At 42.2% G+C, this 26,413-nt stretch overlaps 1 protein-coding gene across 1 annotated transcript; it reads right to left on the bottom strand.

Annotated features, from left to right (window-relative positions):
• Positions 1-1,531: 1,531 nt before the first annotated feature.
• Positions 1,532-26,413, bottom strand: LOC114647419 (C-factor-like). Its single transcript, XM_028796148.2, has 6 exons — positions 26,132-26,413; positions 19,206-19,257; positions 14,239-14,426; positions 13,193-13,348; positions 12,859-12,969; positions 1,532-1,699 (listed from the first exon to the last, which is right to left on the bottom strand). The coding sequence occupies exons 1-6, from the start codon at positions 26,273-26,275 to the stop codon at positions 1,586-1,588; spliced, it is 765 nt and encodes a 254-aa protein (XP_028651981.1). The 5' UTR covers positions 26,276-26,413; the 3' UTR covers positions 1,532-1,585.

The raw sequence follows: 26,413 nt of genomic DNA, 5'->3' as shown, positions 1-26,413 counted from the left end.
GCCAGCAGGTGGCAGTAGGGGCGCAGAAAAGCAGCCAAGGTGTCACAGATGATGCAGGAGTGACAGAAATGGCAACAGGGCACATGGGAGACGGCATGAATGTTCGGGTGACGGTGAGCAGCCACCAAGTCCAGGGCTGGCACTGTGGTCGAATGTTCTCTCACTCCCTCTGCAGAACAGAAGACTGACAGCCACTCCACCACCGATGTCACGTCCGCTGTCTGTCCTCCTGAACCTTCTGCCATGAGACTGTATAACCAGAAAGGTGGAGGTCTCTGTGACCGTGTGGGACTTTGTGATAAACTGCTGCTGCTGGTGAGTGTGAGACCACCACTCGGAATTTGAAAGTAAACAGCATGGGCAGCAGGGAAGAAGGAGAGCCAGAAGTCAAAGGCATGACGTCCCATCAGTGAACTCGGGGTGGGTGTCAGGAGTTCATGGCCGTGTGACCTCACCTCGCCAGTCTTCCTCCACATTCCCTCAAATAAACCAATCGGCGTCCTCCAGTATACTGCCAGAGAGCTCCATCATTTCCACACTCCATTTGCTCGTGTCCATCACTTATTCTTTGTTAAGCAACCACCTCAGCCAGAAGAAGCTGCTGGGCATCATCATCATCATCATCATTATTCTATCATCACTAGTGCACATTTGGCAGATGTTGTCATGTGTCATCAACTGCTTAGTGGTCTTTTACAGAAGGCAGACAGGCAGGTGAAGTCAGGGACACACAAGAAGGCACCAGCCTTAGGTTTTAAAGGCAGGGGTCTGCACCAGGCGCCCCTCAGCACCCAAAACGGTGTCATAAATGAGGCCCACAGAGCCAGACAGACAGACAGGGAGCCAGCTGTGTGATGGCAGGATCAACAAGTTCAGGGCATGGGGGTCCGTGCCAGTGCCTCACAGACACACGTTCTGCCACACCTGCTCTGCATGTCCTTCCTGTGTCTCAGGGGGTGTCACTTCACTGTGGTCATATCAAGTGACTCACTGGAGTCCAAAAGAGTCTTAGGAACTCAATGGTGACAACGGGCTAAAGTAGCAGGCCTTGCTGGTCAGGCTAAAATGTATTGAAACCTCACACAGGGTTTAAGTTACATGAAGAAAAGAAAACGCAGAGCAGAGACCAGCAGATGGCACGCAGGACAGACGTCACCTTCACTTGTCTTCCGATCTGCGGTGTCAGCAAAGGGAAGAAAGTTTGAGCTCAGATCAGGAAAAAAGTAAAGGAGAGGAACAGTAAAAACCAGGAGGTCAACAATCACAATTGACAAACTAACAAGAAAGACAAAATTCAGGGTCAAAAACTCGTCAGGACAAGGCCATAAGCAGAAGAAGAAAACGTGGTTTTGAAAAAGGATCTCTGTAGTCCACCGAGTAGCAATGCGGACAGCGGTCCTAATGACAAGCATATGCAGAACAATGAAAAGTAAAGATCAGAACTTCATTCAGGACCTGAAAAAACAAAACCGGGGCCTGATCATTAGAAATGCAAAAAATCACAACACAGACAGACAATCAAGAAGAAAAGTGACAAGTGACAAAGCACAGTGTCCTTTTTATTATGAGCTCTCATCACGTCACTTCACCAGGGCAGAGTTTCTCCGGTGTGATTCAGAAATCCACCGTTGTCTTTTTCTGACAAGTTGGAGATCAGTTTAAGGATGTTATCGATGCTCTCTTCTTTGGTTAGTTGGGCCTAGAATGACAAAGACATGACTTGGTTATCTTGACTCCTCCCACTGGGGGGTCCATCATGTGCGTGCATGTGTCATGTTGGTGGTGCCCGACAGTGACGGCTCTGCAGTGTGCTACACAGACTCTATCATGTAATGAGGCCTAACAAACTCAAAAAGCCTGAGGACGATAAAAATCTCAAAAGGGAGAGGAGAGCTGTCGAAACCTCTGGCCAAAATAAGCCAAACGATCATTGAAGCAAAGGACAAAATTCCCAAAGTCTCCAAAGTAAACCAAAACAAATCACTGAGATCGAGTAAAAGAAAAACCTCAAAATTCGAAGGAATTTCAAAAATAACAAAGCCAAACAATAAAGTATTACTGCATTATTTATTTAGGCTTCCTAAATGTCTTTAGTAAAATAATTTTTTCTGATTCTCTGTCTTTATTAAGTACATTTCTGGAAAAAAGCACTTTTTTCCCCCATGAAATCAGTACTTGAATAAAGATTACATTCTGGGTATGTATCAGTCAGATTAAACACCAAATCACAGCCCAGGAATGACGTTAGTTACGCTTACATCTTAACTCTTTCAGGGCCGATGGAGACGTTTGTCGAAATTCAGCAGTATAGGATTGTAGTCAGCTGTAAACAGTGACAGGAGTCGCCATTACATTTGAGTTTGACTCTCTTTGCCAGAAGGAAAGTCAGCTTAGTTGATTTGACCTCAACTTCCTGCACATGGATGAGCAGCAAAGAACAAACTTGACATCTGGCAAGCAACCAAAGCGAATGTGCATAGACATTTTGTGTAATATCGCGCTCTGACATGATGGACTTCGATTGTGAAGCAGGTGAACTGGAGATGGAGATCAAAAGTGAAAGTGAGGTACCAGCATCAGCTGATGTGCCTGACACAACGCTCGTCTTGGAGGACCACTGCTTATGATGACAAGAAGTACAAACCAGACTGCGTCACACTACAACTGCCAACGTCACCCACCTGCTGTGTGAAGACAGCCGGGCAGTCGACCTGCCGCACATTCCTGTCAAGCCACCACAAACAGTGAACAGGCGCCGACAGCAGCACAGCACGCAGCAACAGATGTTTTATGTTGATTTATGTCTGAGTGCTTTACAGAAAACACACAAGTATTTTTGACAAAATATTCAGCCCTCAAAGAGTGAGTCCAGACTTAGACAACGAATCGCTTCTTGTTCTGTTAGCCCCGAGTGCAGCAGTGAACACCTTTGATTCTTATTGACCATGGCTTGGACTTTCTGGTTGGTTTCACTCTTATGTCACAGGATTTCAATTCTTTGTCAGAGACTCGTGATATGTGTGGGGGGGGTACAAGGGTCTTTTTAGGGCCCCTTACTATTCTGATTCTCCACACTCCCATTAGGTCGATCATTTCAAACACATAAAGTGAATTATCACGGCTATGCAGACGACACACTGATTTATTTGTCGAGAGCACCAGATGGTCGTAAATCCTCTGACCCAATGTCTTACCAGCAACACTGAACGGATTAGTAAGAATTCCCTTCAACTTAACAAAGAAAAAAAAGAGATTTGAATCAATTGTTTAAATATCAGTCAACAAAAAAGCGAGGACTTTAGAAATACACTTGGCCATGTGGCAGAAGTAAAGGATGTCAGTGTCCTTTTAGATTCAGAGCTAAAGTTCAAATCGTACATTAAGCAGATTAGAAAGACAACATTCCTTCACCTAAGAAATATCACTGTAAGCTGTGGAAAAGATCATCCATGCGTTAGCCTTTAGCCGCTAGATCACTGCAATGGAGTCCGAGCAGAATTACAACACAAAGAGAAAATCTGAGCAGTTGTAGCATCACTGCACTGGCTACCTGTGTGTGGATTTGAAAACACAGCTGATTGTATGGAATGCTCTACACAATCTACCTCTTTACACTTTGGACTTCGCGTCCTCTTACGTATGTTTCTAACGTAGATCGTCTACCATCGGCTTGCTCAATATTCTGAGAGTAAAGCATAAACAATTTGACGAGGTGACTCCCTGTTCCTACGCACAGAAGTCTGGAACACTTCACCAATAAGAGAGGCTATGCAGCCGTACACCCCGAAAAATACTAAAAACTCGCCTCTCTAATCCCTGAAATGACTACAATCACTAACCCTAGTACTTCATACTGAGGACAGGAGGACAAACGCTCTTTTCATGAATGTAATTCTATTTGTTTCCTTATAGCAGCGGTTCTCAAACTGCTTTAGAATTTCTTGCGTGGCGGTTCCTTTAAAAATTGTTCGATGGCTTGCGGACCCTTTTATTAAAAATTAAAAAATCAATACTATTTCGAGAAAATTGGGGGCACAGAATACTTTGCACAAAGATGCCACATACCCACTGCGCGGCACTGCATGGGTACTGGCTGCTGTGAATAAAACATTTTTTGACAAACAATTAATTATTCAGAAAATAATATGTACATCTTAGTTATTAAATTTAAGTTAAAATTTTAATGGGATGGATGCATCTGCTTTGCCTTAACCATATGCGTTGAGTGGGCAATTACACCACTTAAAAACACAAACAATGTAAAATATGTTGTTTGTTGATTATCTGTATCCACCTTTAGTGCTCTTATTTGCTTCTAAAATATACGAAAACTGTTCGCGAGTGTTTTGATTCTACGAAAATCGATTTTGATTATGATAAAAATAATAAGGGCTGGTTTGTGCTGAGTGATAACGATGGGAAAACAATGCGGTGGCAGCGAATTACAGAACAGCAGATTAGGGGTCGGATCAAGGTGGTGGGGGTAATGACGGAGCTCAGTCACTTACTTAAAGGTTAATAATTATAAAAATATAAATAGTATAAATATGCAATCATTTCTCACGGTCCCACCAAAACCGCTTTGCGGTCCCCTAACTGCTGCCTTATAGGCTGATCACCAATCCCCATTTTAAAGGTTTTCTTTTCTCCAGTACTGTGTGGTGGCCACTATGCCCACTGCCCCCTAAAATGCTGGCAAGATGAAAAGAAAGAGCAACACCAGCGTGTCCTGTTAATGTCACACCTTCATGGACTGTAGTGGGGGCCTGCCAGTCCTTTGGCCCTTCAACTCTTACAGATTTCATTTTTTTATCCAGCTTCTCACCCCCAGAGTTTTAAATTGATTTTCTGTCTTGATCCATAATCTGAAAATAGCACTGGACTTATGAACTAAATAAGGACTCTGCTTCTTCTATGACCTGGACTTCTAAGTTATGTAAATGCTTTTCTAATTTAATCTTACCTAATATTCTTTTATGTTGTTTATTATGAAAATGTGCTACAAAATTAAATGTTACTGGTGATCACTTGTTCCTTTGGTTTTGAATCTCCAGCAATCCAAACAGATCATCTCTCTCTCGTATCTAATGCTCAAATGTATTGATCATTCTCTTTTGAATCTGAACATGAGCCCATGTTGCTTTAGTGGGTGCTGCCATTTTAAGTAGCTGGTGCTACGACGTGATGGCTGCTTGCTATTGTTACGTCTCAACTTGTGTTTTTGTGCTTTTTGTTGTTTTTGTTTAATTGAATGATTGTCTTCCATGCGTTTTCATGATTACAGTCGCTTTAGTTGATCCTTCTGTGATTACGGCCTGCTTTTTAAATGCGTCTCCATTCCTTGATCTTTGTGGCTGGCGCCACCCTGACGTCACTTTGCTGGCTCCTCCCTCTTTGTTTTCTCTTTTTATATTTTATTTAAAAGCGCCAACAGCAAGGGCAAATCTTTAAAAACAACAAAGAAGGTAATATCTTTTCCCCCGTTCTAGATGCATATTCTAACATTTACAGATTAGAACTTTCCTTATTTTAAATAAAGTTTTGAACAGATCCTAAGCAAGAACTGGAGTTTTTCCATTTTAAATAGTATACCACATCAGTAACCCCCTGACTTACAAAAGGTGGGTTGAGTTCTTGCGGGTGATCAAGATCAGCCGACGTGCTTGTAGTGTGCTATGGGCCATTACAATCACCTTGTGCTCCTCCACTGCTGTCTATAACTATATTCTATGTCTTTATTTGTAAGGCAGACAAAGCAAATATGATTGTAGTGTGTTCTTCATTTATTTTATTACGCTTTACCCCTCTCTTTCTCTCTCACACCATTACCATGAAAAGGACAACACAATGAAGAGCAAAGCTGGCATGCGGCCCGTCCAGCAGAAAGCCAGTAATGAGGACTTAACTCGAGACGTTTAAAGTAACTTCAAGTCTTTGTGCCGCCTGAAACTACACGTCAGCATTTATCAGGTTGTATGGTCGTCAATATTCACTTGTACTTTGCTTGTTATTATTTTATGAATTTATCAATAATAAATTATTTAAAGTTGTAACTTAACTCTTGCTTGTATTTTACTTTGTGTGATGGCCTGAAGTTATACATGTAGAAAGAAAGGTGGGGAGAAGTTATAAAGTACAACACCTGATAAACAGCACTAATTCTACGGGATCTGAGGCATTCTGACAACGGCGACACATTAAAGACTACAAAAGGGCAAAGCGGAGTAACAGAGAGATGTGCCAAGACCACACATCCACTTGAAGCCCACCTGAGAGTCCACCAAACACAGACGGCTCTTAGTGGCTTAGGAGGGATTGGGACACCAAGGCTGTCTGATGGGCATGTAAAGATTTTGGTCCAAAATGATCTCAATTTGGTGCATCTCCAAAATGTGAGGCCCAGTGAGGCTAGAGCTCGATTTCAAGGTTTGGAGGTTGGATTTTGCTCAGGATACATTTTGAACAATTTGAAATGAGAGAGAGATGTGATTGACGAAAGAATTTAAGTTGAATAACTGAATGCTTTCCCCATGTGGAGTTACAGCGTGTCCTAGGCGTTGCTGCCTGAGATGTTAAGTGAAAGACTCTTTCCCCACCATACCCTTGGATCTTTGAAAAAGAAAGAGAGACTTTCATATGTTTGTATACATCATTGAGATCTTCAAGACTGGCCAGAACTTCTTCTGAAACAGAAACGGGTGGGAGGTCTGGGAGATTAGGTAGGCGACTTTAACAGGTTCTGACTTGAAAGAGAAGGAGGAGGAGGAAACTGTGTTGCTTGGAAGTTCATAAGACGCAAAGACATTCATTAGATACGATTCTCAGAGTTTTATAATCCTGGACATTTTCCAAAGGTTAAATACTGTGTAGGTTTGAGAGGGCTGAAAAAGGCGATTTATAATTCTTCTTTATTTATTTGTCACATACATAGTTATACAGGACAACATGCAGTGAAACACATGTTTTTGCATACCCCTTGGGGTCAGAGCGCAGGGTCAGCCATTGTACAATTGAAGGTTAAGGGCTTTGCTCAAGGGCCCAGCAGAGTAGCACCTTTGGGATGCCAATGCAGATCCTTAGCCTCAGAGCCAACACTCCACTCTTAATTATCATTTAGCCAATTTTCGTCCAATTTCCCAACTGCCATTTCTGGCTAAAATTTTAGAAAGAATTATTTATAATTAATTGGATGATCACCTTAACTCCAATAATTTATTTGAGATCTACCAATCTGGCTTTAGGCGTTATCATGGTGTTGAAACGGCCCTCCTGAAAGTGTTCAATGACATCTCTCTTATTACTGACTCAGGTGATGCGGCAGTCCTTCTCCTCCTTGACCTGTCCGCTGCCTTTGACACCATTGACCAGGAGACATTGCTGTTGCGGCTTGAACATCTTGTTGGGCTTAAAGGGGCTGCTCTTAACTGGTTCAGGTCATATTTAACTGGTAGACACTTTCAGTGACTTTTAATTCCTCTTCTTCATCTACTGCGCCTCTTAAATGTGGTGTTCCTCAGGGATCCATTTTGGGTCCTATTTTATTCTCCATATACCTTCACCCTATGGGAGGAATTTTTAGGATATTTAACATTTCTTTTCCCTGCTATGCTGATGATACTCAGGTTTATATTCCTGTCTGCAACTCTACAACAAATCAACTCCACAACCGTCTGTCTGAACTAAGATCCTGGATGGCTAATAATGTTCTTGATCTAAATCAAAATAAAACAGAGGTGCTTATAGTGGGGCCATCAGCTAAAACCCAAATTGCTCTTGGACTTCTCAGCTCTTTCTCTGTCTTTTCCAAACCTCAAGTCCGCAATCTTGGTGTTACCTTTGACGGTAACCTCTCTTTTGAGAAACAAGTAAATTCTGTAGTCAAGAGTTGCTTTTTCCAACTTTGTCTATTAGGTAAGAGAAAGCCTTTTTATGTTCTAGGGATCTTGAGATAGCTACTCATGCGTTTATTTTTTCTCGCCTCGATTACTGCAACTCGCTGTATTCTGGGATTAATAAATCTCTGATACAGAGGTTACAGTTGGTCCAAAATGCTGCTGCTCGCTTTCTGGTTGGGGCAAGATAGTCTGACTCTGTTTCTCTAATATTAGTTTCTTTACACTGACTGCCTGTCAGTTTTCAAATTGATTTTAAAGTCTTGTTGCTAGTTTTTAAATCTTTACATGGGCTTGCTCCTGTCTATTTATCTGAACTGTGTGTTTTACACCAGCCATCTAGAGTGCTTAGATCTTCTGGTCAGTTGTTTCTGGTTGTCCCTCATACCAAGTGTACAACCAAAGGGGACAGACAGGACTGACAAGTGCTGCGCCTCACCTGTGAAACTCTCTACCTCGTCACATAAAGGAGTCGTCTACAACTGAACTGTTTAAAACGAGATTAAAAACGTATTTCTATTCACTTGCATTCCGTGACCTTCAGTAATACTGATGGTGTCCTCTTTGTGATTATATAACATCACTTCTATTTATTATGTATTTTATGTTCATATATTTTATTTCTATTTATGTTTTATGTTAATTTGTTTTGTTTTTCTTTTATTCTATTATTGTAAAGCTCTTTGGCCACAGCATTACGATGTTGTTTTAAATGTGCTATATAAATAAATTGACATTAACGTTTAGAGGAGCAACAGATGAAATGCTTCTCTGCCTTAAAGTGCTTACTGCATTGTGATTGGTGGACAATTAGATTATTGGTACAGTATATTAAAGATAATTTCTATCGACTAGTGTGCAAAGCAAGGCCTATAAAGACGTCCGCTTCACGTCCGTATGTACACATTTCTTTTTCCTATCTTTCCCATAATCTAACATTTGTCCCACCAGTCACAAACACGTTCAATTAACACCGCTGTATCAATGTGATTTTTCTAAGACATGTTTGTTAGAGTAATTGGTCACTGTTAGAGTCAGCATTGATGTACACACTGCGAATGGATTCTCTTCCCATCTGTTGCTGTCAAGGTAGGCTGCAGTTTCCTGTCAAACTTGAATGCTAACAGCTGGTTCAACAGGTGGGTTCATTCACTTGTATACATGAATGTGGTCTGTGGTGGGTTGGCACCCTGCCCGGGATTGGTTCCTGCCTTGTGCCCTGTGTTGGCTGGGATTGGCTCCAGCAGACCCCCGTGACCCTGTGTTCGGATTCAGCGGGTTGGAAAATGGATGGATGGACATGAATATGGGATCCTTGTGTTTTTAAATAATTTGGCTTTTTTTTCTGCCAAAATTATACCTTTAGAGTTGACAGACCGTGTTTTATGGATGTCATTCCTGGAAAAGAAATTATTTTTCAGGTTCTTTTAAAAACCATGCTGCTTGTGAAATTGTCAAATGATCGCTTGGGAATGGCATGGCAGAGGTACGCAGCTGCGTTCATATGTTTATTGTCATAGTTATCATAAAAGTTTTTTCTTGGCTTTTGCAGTGGGACTGAAATGGTAGCAGTAGAAACGTCTTAATATGGATTAACGCTAGAAAAGGTCCAGAGAAGAGCGACTAGGCTGATTCCAGGGCTACAGGTGGTGAGTTATGAGGAAAGATTAAAAGAGCTGAGCCTTTACAGTTTAAGCAAAAGAAGATTAAGAGGTGACATGATTGAAGTGTTTAAAATTATGAAGGGAATTAGTGCAGTGGATAGAGACTGTTATTCTAAAATGAGTTCATCAAGAACATGTGGACACAGTTGGAAACATGTTAAAGGTAAATTTCGCATAAACATTAGGAAGTTTTTCTTTACACAAAGAACGATAGACACTTGAAATAAGCTATCAAGTAGTGTGGTAGACAGTAAGACGTTAGGGTCTTTCAAAACTCGACTTGATGTTTTCTTGGAAGAAATAAGTGGATAGTACTGGCGAGCTTTGTTGGGCTGAATGGCCTGTTCTCGTCTAGAGTGTTCTAATGTTCTAATGTTCTAACATTAACTTTTTTCATTACATTTCTAACCAGTAACAAAGTTCGTAAAAACACTAATATAAATATGAGGAACTTTCACATGTTAAATTTCATTAACCAGTTCATCTAGTTAATGACAGTCTCAAACAAATGGTTGGCAGGTGATCAATTTTCCCATCATTTGCTGAAATATGTTCTCACAATTTAACATCATTTAGAGTTTGGTAGTAGTAAATGCCTGCGGTGGGTTGGCACCCTGCCCAGGATTGGTTCCTGCCTTGTGCCCTGTGTTGGCTGGGATTGGCTCCAGCAGACCCCCGTGACCCTGTAGTTAGGATTCAGCGGGTTGGAAAATGGATGGATGGATAGTAGTAAATGCCGTAATTCACAGGCTGTTGATTTGCAGTCTTTCTGTGTAGCCTTCATTCATTTATATCTACAGTGTCAGATACTCGTGAGCAAAAGGAGCATCAATTATAAATACAAGACGGGAGACACGGTTTTAAAAGAAGCAACATCTGAAAAGGATTTAGGAGTTTATGTTGACACAAAACTTCAATCATCTAAGCAATGGACAGTCTGGAGTTGGTTTTTTTTTGTTTGTTTTTTTCTGTCCTCCCTGGCCTTCAGACTGTACTTCTCTTCTACGTTAATTAGTGTTCCCTAATTTTAATTATTTATTTTGTCTTTTTTCATCATGTAAAGCACTTTGAGCTACGTTGTTTGTATGAAAGTGTGCTATAGAAATAAATGTTGTTGTTGTTGTCTCCCTTTGTTTCTAAGTAGCCCCCCGAGGTAAGTACTGAGCAGCGGCTCACTGAAGTGCGACTTCTTAAAAGTTTAGGAGTTGCAGACATTAAGAAATCACACGAGAGAATGAAGCTTGACGTGCTTGGACACAAAGATGAACAGCCAGAGGCATCAGAGGGGATTTACAAAAAAGCCGAACTCAAGCTGCTTCATTAAAAAGTACAATACGAGGAAATCGGGGTCATCAGGGGGTCTGTCATCAGGCCATCACCCTGCTTCATTTATATCAATAACACGTAATCTGAATGTCTTATTAAAAAACAAGAGGAATAGCAAGTGCTGGGGAGGCAGGAGAAATAACTTCAACCTGGACGTTCTTCAAGTGCCACCATGTGCCTCACGCAGGTGTTATGGTGCGCTCCCTGCCTCAGGCGTCTTTTCAGTTTGTAAATTCTCTTTGTGTTTTCTTCCTGTGTGTATTTTATTACTTCTTATTGCTCTTGTATAGTTATTTTGTATTATGCCCATTACGTGTGTTCCTTGTCCTCTTTCTGTGGAGCCTCTGGTGCTTCAGCGGAGGTCCCACGCCCGTCCTTTATACCAGGGGTCCTTAAGGTCGGTCCTGGGGTGCCCACTGTGGCTTAAGGTTTTTGTTCCCACCAGATTCATAATCAGTGACAACACTGATCTCATTTAATTAGCTGTTTTTTCTCGTCTCTTATTCTACATTAAGAAAGCACCACAGCATGATTTTTACATTAATAAGACATTTAGGAATATTTCCATTTTTGCTATAGATTTAATTATAGCATTATAGGATTTCATTCTATTTTGCTCGTCCTTTCTCTGTGCAGTTGGCTCCCTTCATTGTATTTTAATAATGACAACCAGAGGAGCAGCAGACAGCCAAGTAAACAACAAGGCGGCAACTACTTCAGCGTTAGACCCACTAATTAGAAAATAATGAATTAATTAAACAATTACAACACTCTGAAAAACACAGAATGACAATCAAGATGAAAATATTGTTAAAAAGAAAACAAAATACATTATTCCAATATAACTGTGTGATATACCAAACTTAGTTTTCTAATTTCTACATTTTTCCCAAAACACAGAATCTGACAAATAACAACAATTCACTTATTAGCCCAGGAGTCCAATTCAAAACAGAAGGTGGCGGGAACAAAAACCTGCAGGCACAGTGGCCCCCCAGGACCGACACGGAGACCCTCTGCTCTACGCGCCTGTGAGCACTCGGCTGCTGCCGCTGTTGTGCTCTTCGTACTTCACTCCCGTCGCTCATCTCTTCATCGGATTACGGTTTTGAATTCTGCCTTTTCTTGTTGTTCATTTCAGTATCGACTCGCTTTCTGAGTTTTGTGTTTTAGCTCTCACACTTGCTTTTGTTTGATTTTTACGTTTGCCTTTCCTGCTTCTGTTTAGCTCTCGTTTTAGGATATTTGAAGTATAAAATGAACTTGGTTTTGGTTTTTTACGATCCCTCTCTCCCTTTCTTCAGCCAAGGGTTCAATTGTTGACCTGCTTTATGATTTTGGGGCCTGGCTGATTTTGTGCTTAGACCTCTCTGAAGGCTTCAGATCCAGTTTTAATGATGAAGTTCTGAGAGTTGGACAAATCACAGCAGCAGGCAAAAAGAAAATGAAAAACTATAAATACAAGAAGGATGAGGCTCACTCACACTGGGAGAAGGCATGGAAAGCTGGTCTTGACCACACAAAGTCTGCCACTTAACTGACAGCCAACTGCGTGACCAACCGATGATGATGACGATGACAATGAGGTGGCACAGTGGGGTCCACAGCCAGGTGGTGCATTTACATTCAATGTATTTATCCTGATGGTTTATCACTTGAGTATTTCCTGAGCAATCAATCTACTCTTAAGGAGATTTGAAAGAGCAAAGCAGACGTCAGGAAAGTGAAAATCGTAGAAAGGACTGAAGGAAAGAATAATCAACTGGGATAGAAAGAGGGTTAAATAAAAGTGCCAGCGTGGCACACGCTTCAGAATTTGGAGCTGATGTGTTTCTGTCCGCGGTGAACGGTGACTGATCTGCACAAAGGTCAGCGTCTGCCCCTCGAGGTGGGAGTGCACTTGTGATGGAGACGTCTTCATAACGTAATACACGATAAAAACAATCAGCACACCAACTCTATAAATTGGCACTTACTTGAGGTCCACCCATGTCTGTCTTTACCCATCCTGGACACAGGGACATACACAGAATGCCTTCACCTAAGAGATCAGAGGACAGACATCTGGTCACCATATTCAAAGCTGTCTGAAAAGAAACAACAGAAATGCTTTGTTATCTGAATGGCTAACACACATCTGGAACATCTGCATGTAATCTCTCAGCACTCACTGGACGCACTGCCAACACTGGCGTCCTCGAGCGCTCGCTGCTCGCCTGATGTGCCTACTAGTAAAACTAAAGCAGCACTAGGGGGTCTTTGTGACATTACAGTGACAAGTGGCACTGCCAGACACGCTGTATCCCTCACCTTTGAAACGTGGTATGGGTACCACTTCTCTTTTGTGCCTTCTCCCCAGTTTAGTTGGATTGATGCTAACATAGAAGACACGTTGACTATGGCCGCCCTGTGAATGCCCATTCCTGTTCCCTGCTTTGCAGCTTTCCTCAATAATGGCAAAAAAGCCTGCAGGATGTAAGAAAAGCAAAAAAAATAAAAAGGTAAAATACCCTAAATATTCATCAAAGAACAAATTTACAGTAATGGAGTCCTAGTTAAAAAGAGCACAGAATGAGACCCCTCTGGGGAGTACAGGCACCTCATGAAATCAAACTGAAAATAAGAAGCGGACTTCACCAGGATGGCTGTACGGCTGCCACCTCGACCACTTTAGTCAGACATGACAGTTCACTGAACGTCAAGGGGAAGAGCAGAAGTGGAGCCTGCGGCCAAGTGAAGGTGCGACGTTACAGAACGTGACAGGTGAGACCTGCCATCAAGATCAAGTGTCCAGTAGATGTCTCAGACACAGGAGCAGGTACAATTCAAGGACTTGCATCAAGATCAGCGCCTTCTTCTGCTGTGTTAATCATCAGAAATGGCAAATAAGGGTATAAAATGTGTGAATAACCGCTAAAGGCAGTGTGATGACGGAGCAAACAGCAGACACACGGTCAGGACTAAAAGACACCATAACACGATAGAGAAGCTGACACATTTAGAGAAGATATTTTATGTTCATTAGGGTGTGTGTGACGTAGAGAGATAGAGCTTTATGTGTCCCCAGTTGTCAGGTAATGTAAGAGTTACATTAAATAAAGAGTCTTTAAAGGACAACGCAGACCCCAGTAGTGGGACAGCAGATGGACAATATTACAGTAAAGCTGACCGATCTTTACATGAAGGCAACGTGTTGCTCTCTTTTGGATAAATATGGATACAGAAAATAAGGCAATGGACCTTCGACCAAGAGAACGTTGTATCTTTGATTTACCGTTCACTTTTCTATAAATGGAAGGCTGTGTGGCTCTGGATTTCCAAGTCACACACAGTGTATTGACCAGTCCATCATTTACCTTGGTGACCATTAAGGGAGACACTGTGTTCACCTCGAAATTCTTCATCATTTCTTCAGCTGTGACCTCATTCAGAGTTGAATCAAGTTTGATGCCAGCATTGTTCACCAGGCAGTTGAGGCCTTTGTCTCCAACGAGGGACTCGACTTCCTTAAAAGCTGCTTTAATGTCGTCCTTGTTTGTGACATCTGCAAACAGACAGGAGAGTCTCAGCTTTTATACACTTGTGCTGCTGACGTCAGCCAGATTCACCTTAGGAAAGTCACAGTGGACTTGTTAGGGTCTACGTCAGGACAAGAAGTCCAATAAATAACAAGAAGTGGGAAGGAGGAGGCGAATAGGAACCTAATCAAGGACAGGATCATCTCCAGACAGAGGAGCAGCTTCAGCGACAGACTGCTGTCACCGTCCTGCTCCACTGACAGACTCAGGAGATCATTCATCACCCACACTACGCGACTCTTCAATTCTACCGGGGGGGTAAACGTTAACATTAAACAAAGTTATACCTGCATTGTTATCACTCTTTAACTAATATTGTTTTATATCAGTATGCTGCCGCTGGAGTATGGGAATTTCCCCTTGGGATTAATAAAGTATCTATCTATCTATTATATAGTGCCTTTCACACTATCTATCTATCTATTATATAGTGCCTTTTATATCTATGTATCTATCTATCTATTATATAGTGCCTTTCATTCTATCTATCGATCTATCTATCTATTATATAGTGCCTTTTATATCTATCTATCGATCTATGTATCTATTATATAGTGCCTTTTATATCTATGTATCTATCTATCTATAGATAGATATGAAAGGCACTATATAATAGACAGATAGATAGATAGATAGAATGAAAGGCAGTATATAATACATAGATAGATAGATATGAAAGGTGCTATATAATGCATAGATAGATAGATAGATATGAAAGGTGCTATATAATACATAGATAGATATGAAAGGCGCTATATAATGCATAGGTAGATAGATAGATATGAAAGGTGCTATATAATACATAGATAGATAGATATGAAAGGCGCTATATAATAGATAGATAGATTGATAGATAGAATGAAAGGCAGTATATAATAGATAGATAGATAGATAGATAGATAGATAGATAGATAGATAGATAGATAGATAGATAGATAGATAGATAGATAGAAAGGCAGTATATAATACATAGATAGATAGATAGATAGATAGATAGATAGATAGATAGATAGATAGATATGAAAGGCACTATATCTATGTATTATATAGCGCCTTTCATATCTATCTATGTATTATATACTGCCTTTCATTCTATCTATCTATCTATCTATCTATCTATCTATCTATCTATCTATCTATCTATGTATTATAAAGCGCCTTTCATATCTATCTGTCTATGTATTATATACTGCCTTTCATTCTATCTATCTATCTATCTATTATATAGTGCCTTTTATATCTATGTATCTATCTATCTATCTATTATATAGTGCCTTTCATATCTATCTATCTATGTATTATATAGCGCCTTTCATATCTATCTATCTATTATACACTGCCTTTCATTCTATTATATAGTGCCTTTTATATCTATGTATCTATCTATCTATCTATTATATAGTGCCTTTCATATCTATCTATCTATGTATTATATAGCACCTTTCATATCTCTCTATCTATTATATACTCCCTTTCACACTATCTATCTATCTATCTATCTATTATATAGTGCCTTTCATATCTATCTATCTATCTATCTATTATATAGTGCCTATCTATCTATCTATCTATCTATCTATCTATCTATCTATCTATCTATCTATCTATCTATCTATCTATCTATCTATCTATTATATACTGTCTTTCATTCTATCTATTATATAGTGCCTTTCTATCTATCTATCTATCTATCTATCTATCTATCTATCTATCTATCTATCTATCTATCTATCTATCTATTATATACTGTCTTTCATTCTATCTATTATATAGTGCCTTTCTATCTATCTATCTATCTATCTATCTATCTATCTATCTATCTATCTATCTATCTATCTATCTATCTATCTATCTATCTATCTATCTATCTATAGGCTATTAGGTTATAAAATGCCATATGTGAAAAGTGTTCTTATTAAAGATTATAATTAAGCTGTATATCTATCTATCTATCTATTATATACTGTCTTTCATTCTATCTATTATATAGTGCCTTTCTATCTATCTATCTATCTATCTATCTATCTATCTATCTATCTATCTATCTATCTATCTATCTATCTATCTATAGGCTATTAGGTTATAAAATGCCATATGTGAAAAGTGTTCTTATTAAAGATTATAATTAAGCTGTATACAGTAGTGCTCCACATCTGCAGTACTTTGGGTCTTCATATTACTAAAAAGACAAAGCAGCACTACAGAAAGTCCAGAGAAGAACAACTGGGCTGAGGAGGAGCGACTGAGACTTCGTCCCATCTAACACAAACAGGTTTGAAGCGCTGAAGGAACACAGAGAGTCAAAACCAGTTCAATTCGTCCTAAACCAACAAATCCTAATTGAAAAACTGAAACTCCTAGTTGCTGTAAGTGGCACAGATTTGTAAGCCTAATGAATTGTTTCACAAAGTCACAAACCAAAGTCTTCAACAGAGTTTATCACCAACTTGGGTAAAGTTCTCTGGTGTGACGTTGGGTTACACAGCAGAGTGTCTGTGGTGTCTTCAGCTGCACACATTCAATGTCTGTGAGACAAAAAGCAGCAGGAGATGAAAGCACACGGTCAGACAGGCCGGGGACATCACAAAAAGGACAAAAGGACAGAGCACCAGAGTTAAAGGAGAAAATCAGAAGGATCTGTCAGACAAACCAAAGCCAAAGCTGGAAACCAAACTGAATCCCACTACTTGTTTAAGTTTGGAACTAAACTATCATGAAGGCAAGGATTAATAATAATAAGAAGAATAATTCTTTCCATTTCTATAGTGTTTTTCTCACTACTCAAAGCGCTCTCCACACAGGGAGGACCCGGGAAGTGAACCCACAGTCTCCTTACTGCAAAGCAGCAGCACCACCACTGCACCACCTGTGAGTTTAAATCATTACACATCGAGGGACAGCTTAAGCGTAAAATGGCGATATATTTATATATAGCAGCCCCCACTTCACCAACGTGACTGTGCATTCACATAATCTCAGGTGTTGTTGCATAAAAGCATCATGTTAAATTACTTAACCTTGAATAACAATAACCAAAAGGACAAAACAAATTACAAAAATCAGTTCCTCATGGAGAAGTAATAAGAACAAGAAAACAAAATCCATATACAAGTAAAAAATGTAATAATAAAGATTCCGTACTCTTAAGAGTGTTGTGCTAGTGACTAAACCACCGCTCTGTCCACTACGTTACTCACCCCATTCTACACTTCGTGATAATGACGCAGGTCCTCGCTGTGTTGAAAAAGCCAACCACTAACTGATGACTGATCCCTCAGCAGGGATGTGCTGCGTTTGCTTAGAGATAGCGGAGGGTCACCACCACCAACAGCTGAGCTTGCTGAGGTGCTAACAAAGGATGCTGGGAATAACAAGCAGTGGGTTCTACTGCGCCAGATAAACGGCCAGTTGGCAATCGAGCTGCTTACCTGTGACTGAGCTCACTGCACGTGCTGCCAGTTACAATCAGTGACACATCTGTACAAAGTCAATCAACGACTGAAAATGGTGACACACTCTACTGTATAATGTCCAGGGCCATTCCTCAGGTCTTACGTATTAATCCATGTCAAAACTCATTTCCATCCATCCATTATCCAACCCGCTATATCCTAACTACAGGGTCACGGGGGTCTGCTGGGGCCAATCCCAGCCAACAAAGGGCACAAGGCAGGAAACAAACCCCGGGCAAGGCGCCAGCCCACCACAGGGCACGCACACCCACACACCAAGCACACACCAGGGACAATTTAGGATCGCCAGTCCACCTAACCTGCATGTCTTTGGAGTGTGGGAGGAAAACACGTAGACACGGGGAGAACATGCAAACTCCACGCAGGGAGGACCCGGGAAGCAAACCCAGACGGGTCTCCTAACTGCAAGGCAACAGCGCTACCACTGCGCCACCGTGCCGCCTTAAAGGAAATCAACAAATGAAAATGAATTGAAATTCAATTGGAAAAAAAATGGTTGGGTTTTATGTTCTCATTTGTATCAAAGGAACTGCCACATCTTAAGACCTACAGTACCTGTATATTAATTCAGCAAAATAAAAAAAAGAGTTCAAAATTAATTTATAAAAACTCTGAAATGAATACACCAAGTGTTCACAGTGCAGCACTCGTCAGCTAATACCAGGAATTAAGAAAGGAGAGTCCTGACAGCAAAGATGAGACCTCAAAGGTCTCATCACAAGGAAATCAAATCAGGCCTGACAACGACATTCAGTTTCTTCATCCACAAGGCCAACTCCCTCACGTTCAGTGCGGACGGAAGGCTAAATGATTAAGAAAGGCGGCGCTTTCAGATGTATCAGAGTTAGCGAAGGAGACTGAAGGGTGACCTGACTGAAGTGCTCAGAATGATGAAGGGAATTAGTGTAGTGGACACCAAACGTTACTTTAAAATGAATTCTTCAACAAGAACACAAGGACACAGAACTTAAGGGCAGATTTCACACAAATGTTAGGGACGTTTTCATTTAAACAGCTAACTACAGACATCTGGAAAAGGTGACCAAGTAGTGTGGTGGGCAGGAGGACTTTAGGGACCTGAAAATCTTGACTTGATGTCATGGTGGAGAAATAAGATGAATACAATAAGTGGGCCTGCAGGTCTCAATGGCCTGTTCTCATCAAAATGACTCAAATGTTCTGCAGTCTCACTGCAGTCATCACTGCAGTCAATGACGTGGACACCAAATGGCGTCATCAGAGCAGCAGATCACAGGCCGTTGTTTTACTTACCAAGGGTCACAATGTAGAGATCTGGGTGGCTCTCTGCTAATCTGTTTAGTTCCTAAAAAAGTAAAACAAACATAAAATTAAAGAAGCCACAGAGCCAAACTCAGGACATTGAGATGGGAGATGTACAGGTCCAGAAATGCCACGGCCACACCTGGTAACATGAGACCCCGCGTACTGACAGACACAAAGATGTAGGGAGGACATAGGAGCTTATGGTGGACTGATGTCCACTGTTGACACCAGCAGGCCTTTGTGTGAACAGAACATGGGGGCTCACGCATACATGTAAAGTGAACTGAGGTGACATCTGAGCAAGCAGGCACATGAGTTCTACTGAACTTGTAAAGTGTGAGGGTGGGCAAGACGCAAGGTAACATGGGTCACAGGTTTATCCTTCTTCTAATGACATGAATTAAAAGTACAACGTCAGGGTGGCACTCCCAAGGACTCGTCTCTCCAGGTTTGATTTTGACAAACACACAAGAAAGACTTTGAACCCACAGACAGCTAAGAACCCATCAAGTGTGTCACTTCACCTACCTTCACTCTGTCCTTGTGTTCAGACCATGCTGTCCTGGAGGCACTCCAGTCTGTCCTCTCTGGACTTTCATGACCTTCTCTAATGAGAAGACCACTCCATGTTACTGAAGAGGCCTGACTTGACTTGAACTGCACACAGCGGGGTGCCATATGACACAACAGACACACAACTTTCTACATCGGGGGGAATGCTTTACATTTCTTCTAATGACCATCCCTGATGAACTGAAAGTTTTTGTCAACAGGTCTCACCAGCACCTCGCTGTATGTCCTCACACTTTCTATATCTGTTGTGATGGACTTCTACAGATGCTCAACGGAGTCTATCCTCACTGACCTCATTACCTGCTGGTGTGGCACAACCTGAATGCAGGGGGTGGTGAAGGTAGAACAGAATAACACTGGCACCTAACTGACCGGACCCTCTGTTCAGGATACACATGACAGTCAATGTCGTAGGAAGACCCTCAGCTGTCCTCAGTCCTCCATGCAGGGCCAGTGACATTCACAGCAGTCGATTCAGGACGGTCTCTCCCAGGTTACTGCACATTCAATCATAAATATAAATGTATCATGTAAATTGTATGGTAATGTAAAAAAGAAAGTACACCCCAGGAGACCTAAACAGAGAGGATACAACAAACATCACACCACCCTGACATTTTGCAGTCTACGATACAATTTAGATAAACATAAATGCTAATTTCACTTGTGTATAAAGTAAATGCGCCCCTCCATTTATCGTTGCCTCACGTACCTCTCATTAGAATCAGGTACAAATGATGAGTTCATCACGAGAGAGGAGTCTGTCTGAGTGTGTCCTCGTACTTGAAGCTCAGAGATTAGGTATGGTTTGTCTCGTTTAGTTTGAATCAGCATATCAACGTTGGCAGTGCGGTGACGCGGGTCGAGTTCCCGTCACACAATCGTGATGAACTTCTCTGTGTTAAACGCTTCACTGATAGCAAATGGACGGACTGCACTAATCTTAATATATTTAGAATGTCGCAGTATAGCAGAGTTTTAAACAGGGGATTGTGACGTGCGGTGCTTGGGAACACATCAGCCCTGTTAATCCTGAGGTTCGCCATACGCCTCAGGGTTTATTTTAAAAAGAGTAGCGTGTCAAATCTTCTATGTATTGAAATAAAGCGCAGCAAACTTTATGTATCTCACGCTGCCATCCTTAACCTACAAACCATTAGAACTACCTGACTCAGCAGGGACTGCCATGCAAAAACAAACCGTGAGGGGTTGGCATCTCTAAGCCAGACGAGTCTATCGGAGTGTTTGCTGTGTAGCAGCAGGGTGGAGCACCGGCTGGACTGTCAGGTCTGAGCAGAAAATGCCATGAAATGGTGGATGTCGTCCAGCGTTTGGCTATAAAACTGATCAGCGAAGTCCACTCCTGTCACAATCACTGTGAGTGGCTGTAATGTCTACTTTTATATTCCTACATGTGGCAGACACAAATGGTGTTACTTGATCGTTGTTTAATTCTTTGCTTCCTCCTTGTTTATTAATCCAAATCAAACCTTTGACTTTCAAATATTTATTAGTGTTTGATATTAGTTTGTGTCTTGTGTTATGATTGTCATCTTTGCTTTCTTTCCTGTTGTATTACTTTGTAAATCTGTGAACGATTTGAGCATTGAAATGACGCTCTATAAATCAAAGGTCTTCTCATTATTAGGATTACTACACAGTGCCGTGGGCTGCCTGGTCAGGGTCTCTATGGAGTTTGCATGTGTGTTCCCTTCATGTCCTCCTTTATGTCCACCCTGAGGGCAGTAATCAATACTTACAACTTAGAAACATGTCTAGATGGGGTTATGTGTCCAGAACACATTGATGCTGTTGAGCCACTGGGGTGTTCTACTGAGTTTAAAGAAGACAAGACACAATCTAACACGTTTTTCGATGTACTACAGATACCACAAATGGATACTCTCAGTGCAGAGGAATTGGATAAACCTCTGACGCTATCAGAATTAGTAGATGCTATAAAGTCACCTCAGAGTGGGAAAGCAGCAGGCCCTGATGGCTACCCTGTTGAATTTTATAAGAAGTTCTCCACTCAGCGAGCTTCCCTCCTATTAGCAACATTAACAGACGTTAGAGACAATCAAATTCTACCTCAAACTTTTCGCCAAGCATTAATCACCGTTTTTCCTAAACAAAATAAGGACTTATTACAATGTGCACCATACAGACCAATCTCACTTCTGAATAACGATGTTAAGATACTCTCCAAAGTCCTAGCTAGAAGGATGGAGGAAGTTCTGCCTTTGTAATATCACAAGATCACTCTAGATTTATTAAAGGCCGACACTTAGCTTCCAATCTTTGACGCCTGTTTAATGTAATATACTCACCTGCAAAGTCAAACACCCCAGAGATATTATTATCGTTGGATGCAGAAAAAGCATTTGATACGATTGAATGGAACTACCTTTGGGAAATTTGAGTTTGTCCTGAACATTAGTGCATGGATCAAACTACTGTATACCAGACCAGAAGCTTCAGTTTGTATTAACAACATTAATTCAGACTCCTTTAAACTAGAATGGGGTACCAGACAAGGATGCCCCCTTGTCACCACTGCGTTTTGAGCCACTGGCAGTCCACTGTTGAAATGCTTATGAGATAAAGGGGATTATCAGAGTCTCTATGCAGATGATATAGTCCTGTAGATATCAGACCACAAAATACTGTGCCTGCAGTCCTAACAGCACTAATAGAATTTCAAAAGATTTCTGGTCTCAGAATCAATTTGAATAAAAGTGTCCTGGAGAAGGCCAGCCCTCATGGGTCGTGCTGCTGAGCCTCCGCTGAGAGAGGGGCAATGTGGCACGGACCCTGGCCAGGACACTCCTTCACTATATGTTCAGGGGGAGCAGCCATGGACTGTACAATACCTCCCCCTGGACACTAGATGGCAGCCCCCCTGGGTTGGAGCAGTGCCTCGGTTTCCCGCAGGGCTCCATGGGAATTGGAGTTGGGTGCAGCCCTGTTGGGTCCCGCAGGTGCTGCCAGGGGGTGCTGCACCTGGGACTCCTGAGCCCTTCTGGGCTGTGTATTCACCACACCTGGAAGTGCAGCCGGAACTCGGCAGTCAACCACCTGGAGCTCTTCTGGGTGGACTATAAAGGGGGCCAGCAGCCACCACTCAACGGCCAGAGTCGGGAGGAGGAGGACGAGGTGGCCTAGGAGGAGTGGTGGAGGAGGAAGAAGAGTGTGGTGTGCTTTTATTTGGTGTACTTGGGACTGTGTTGTGCCTGCGGGGGTCATGGAGAAGACATGTCCCACAGGTGAAGAAAAATGAAAAGTTTCTTTGCTTTTATATGTGCCTCCGGTGTGAGTCTGTGTCGGGTCAGGCGCCTATATAGCGCCTTGTTACAACATCAATAAATCATTTTGTATGAAGTTAGATTCAACAATAACCTCATTTACTTGGAATTCAGAACATCCACGTATCCAAAGAGCGACCCTACAAAGACCTCAGGCAGAAGGTGGCATGGCTCTACCTAACTTTCAGTTTTATTACTGGGCAGCAAACATTACAAGCTATAAAAACCTGGACATGGACACAAATAGATGAACAGACGCAGGCCTGGTGTGTAATAGAAATAAAATCCTGCAGGACTTCTTCATATTCCTTGCAAGTTATCACCAAAATACTAACAACCCAACTGTGCTTCACTCACTCACAATATGAAGCATTTTAAGATGGAGAGCCTTTTATCTGTGGCACCTCTGCATGATGACCACCTTTTCCAGCCTCTCAAACGTATGCAGTTTTTAATATCTGGAAAACATTTGGGATTAAATCACTTCGAGATCTGCACATAGACGACGTCTTTACATCCTATGAACAATTACATACTAAATGTAACTTTCCATTAACACATTCCTTTAACTACCTTCAAATTTGAAACTTTGTTAGACAGAACCTGCCTGATGTTCCTCACCTCCCACCCACCTCTGTAATATTCATCAGTCTCGAGGACTCAGACAGCATTTCTGTAATTTATAAAACTATTTTACAGTCCAGTCCCTCCCTTTCAAAGACCCAAGAGGACAGAGGGACAAGGATCAACATCTCAGAAAAGGAGTGGAAGGCAGAGACTTCACTTGAGCTCCGTATGTGCAAAGCACACAATTACTCAACTTTAAACTTATAAATCCAGCACATCTGTCTCGCTTGAAATTGTCCAAAATGTTTCCGGGGTGAGAGCCGACCTGCAAACGCTGCAATCAGGCGCCAGCCTCACTGGGCCACATGGACCACATTAACATCATTTGGGACCAAAACCTTTAACTGCCTATCAGACAGCCTTGGGGTCCCAATCCCCCTAATCCACTAACAGCTGTGTCTGGTGGGCTCACCGAGGGGCTTCAAGAGGAGAAGGACAAACAAACCGTGATGGCCTTCACTTCACTATTAACACGTAGACTCGTCTCGCTCCACTAGAGGAATCCTAACGCTCCTCTTCTGAGTCAGCGGCTCACTGATGTCTTATATTATTTGTAAATTGGAAAAAATCAAATTCTCACACAGAGGGTCAGTGCAGAACTTTTCTAAAATTTCATCAATAACATTTTAGAAGAAGCTTTTACAGCACCGACGAAGCAGACTGTCTCCCCTTTCTCTATTTATCTTTATTCACTTATTTAATCTTCTACTTACTGTGGACTGAGTGTGCGTGTGTTTCAAGTGCATCGTGAAGGCCTCCCAGTTGGCACAATCTCTTCATCCTCACTGCTGTTGTTCAATGTCTTCCTCCCAGTTCAGGCTCACTGGGAGCTCCCTGCGTTTTGCACGTCGCTTACTCAGTGAACGATCAGAGATGTCGCTCTCACAGATGTTCAGTATTTCATGTAAATGGTATGCTTGTGGAAATGCAGGATATCCATCCATCCATCCATTATCCAACTCGCTATATCCTAACACAGGGTCATGGGGGTCTGCTGGAGCCATCCCAGCCAACACAGGACGCAAGGCAGGAAACAAACCCCGGGTAGGGTGGCAGCCCACCGCAGGACACACAAACACACACTAGGGACAATGTAGGATCGCCAGTCCACCTCACCTGCATGTCTTTGGACTGTGGGAGGAAACCCACGCAGACACGGGGAGAACATGCAAACTCCACACAGGGAGGACCCGGGAAGCGAACCCAGACGGGTCTCCTAACTGCGAGGCAGCAGCGCTACATACTGCGCCACCATGCTGCCCACAGTATATACAGTACATGGAAAAAGTTTCATGTCTATTTCTGCTGTAGTTGTTATTAAAATGGTTCAAGTTGTGACTTCAACAGAACTTCAAAAAATAAGAAAAGCAAGAATTTAATGAAAAAAGTAGATCTTTAAAATGTGTAGATTAAATATCATCAGAAGATACCCAAAATGAATAGAACAAAAAAGAAAAGTTAGATGAAAATCTAAAAAAGAACAGAAAAACAAATAAACACCAAAATTAGAAAATGTTGGAAAATAAAAACTACATAAAAAAACTAAAATAAAAAGTAAAAGTAAAAATATTTTAGAACTATTAAAACACTGCTTACTCGTAGAACTTGTAGTGAGAGTATTAAGCTGCCTCACCAGCCACCTCACACCACGGCCAGCGCTCTTTAAACCACCAAAGGCCACAGGGTCACAATATCCTCCTCAGGGGGACTGCAGCCCATCCCAGCAGCAAGGAGGCAGAGCAGGAGAAAGCTCTGGAGGAGTAGCATGAGTCACCAAATGGCACTGTGCCAACATCTGCAGCAGGCTTTGTCACATTCTTGAGTTACATAAACCCAGAAATGGCCGAGTGGCGTGTGCAGCGGTGGTCTACAATGAAAGCCATCAAAAAGGGGGGCGCGTAACTACAGGGGTCCAGCTGCGAGTGCACGCGGTGCGTCTGCAGTGAGCACAGAATCGGCCACCCTGTCATCTGATGTCACCTGCACTGGCCATTGGCCATTACTGTAACATTCACGTCACGAGGGCACCGGGCGAACTAAAACTTCTGCTCTTCGCCCCATCACTGAGACTTCAACTTAACCGTTAATGGTGTCATTCGAAAAGCGCAATGAAATTCGTTAACCTCCTGTGGCCTGAATGACGGTCGTGAAGAATCCACGCAGGATTTGTGTCCGGCACGCCACTCGTTCTCCATGAGGTCCTGCAGGCTTTCTTTAATTCAGGGGGTCTTAAAGCTCCTTAATTTGACCGACTAACTCACCTGATTACAGTTTGAACGCCATACCTTCATGATGTCCGCGAACCTCCGTGGAGTTTGCCGGTCCGCACGCGTGTGACTCGGCGGTTTGAGAGGGAGTTTGAAGTCGGGCGCACACTCGAGGGGGCTGAAGCGGCCAGCGCGGACTCACCTTGGCTCGGCTGCGGTCCCGAGCGGCGGCGATCACCTTTCCCGGCCTCGGTTTGCTCTTCATCAGCGTCTCCACCAAGTGCAAGCCGATGCCGCGACTGGCGCCGGTGACCAGGATGCTGCTGCACTTGTGAAGACCACTCATGTTGGCGAAGAAGCGACAAGTTCTCGGAGGTGAGCGCCTCGCACGACTGAGCTCCAACTGGGCTCCGCCGACCTACACTTTGGCTGCGGTTGCCGCCTACACGACAGGTGGGTTTGGTCTGCGCTTACAGGTTTTTCT

The sequence above is a fragment of the Erpetoichthys calabaricus genome, chromosome 2 (assembly GCF_900747795.2).
Source record: "Erpetoichthys calabaricus chromosome 2, fErpCal1.3, whole genome shotgun sequence".
NCBI lineage: Eukaryota > Metazoa > Chordata > Cladistia > Polypteriformes > Polypteridae > Erpetoichthys > Erpetoichthys calabaricus.
The sequence above is the reverse complement of the archived record's forward strand: the minus strand, read 5'-3'. Positions and strand labels throughout refer to the sequence as shown.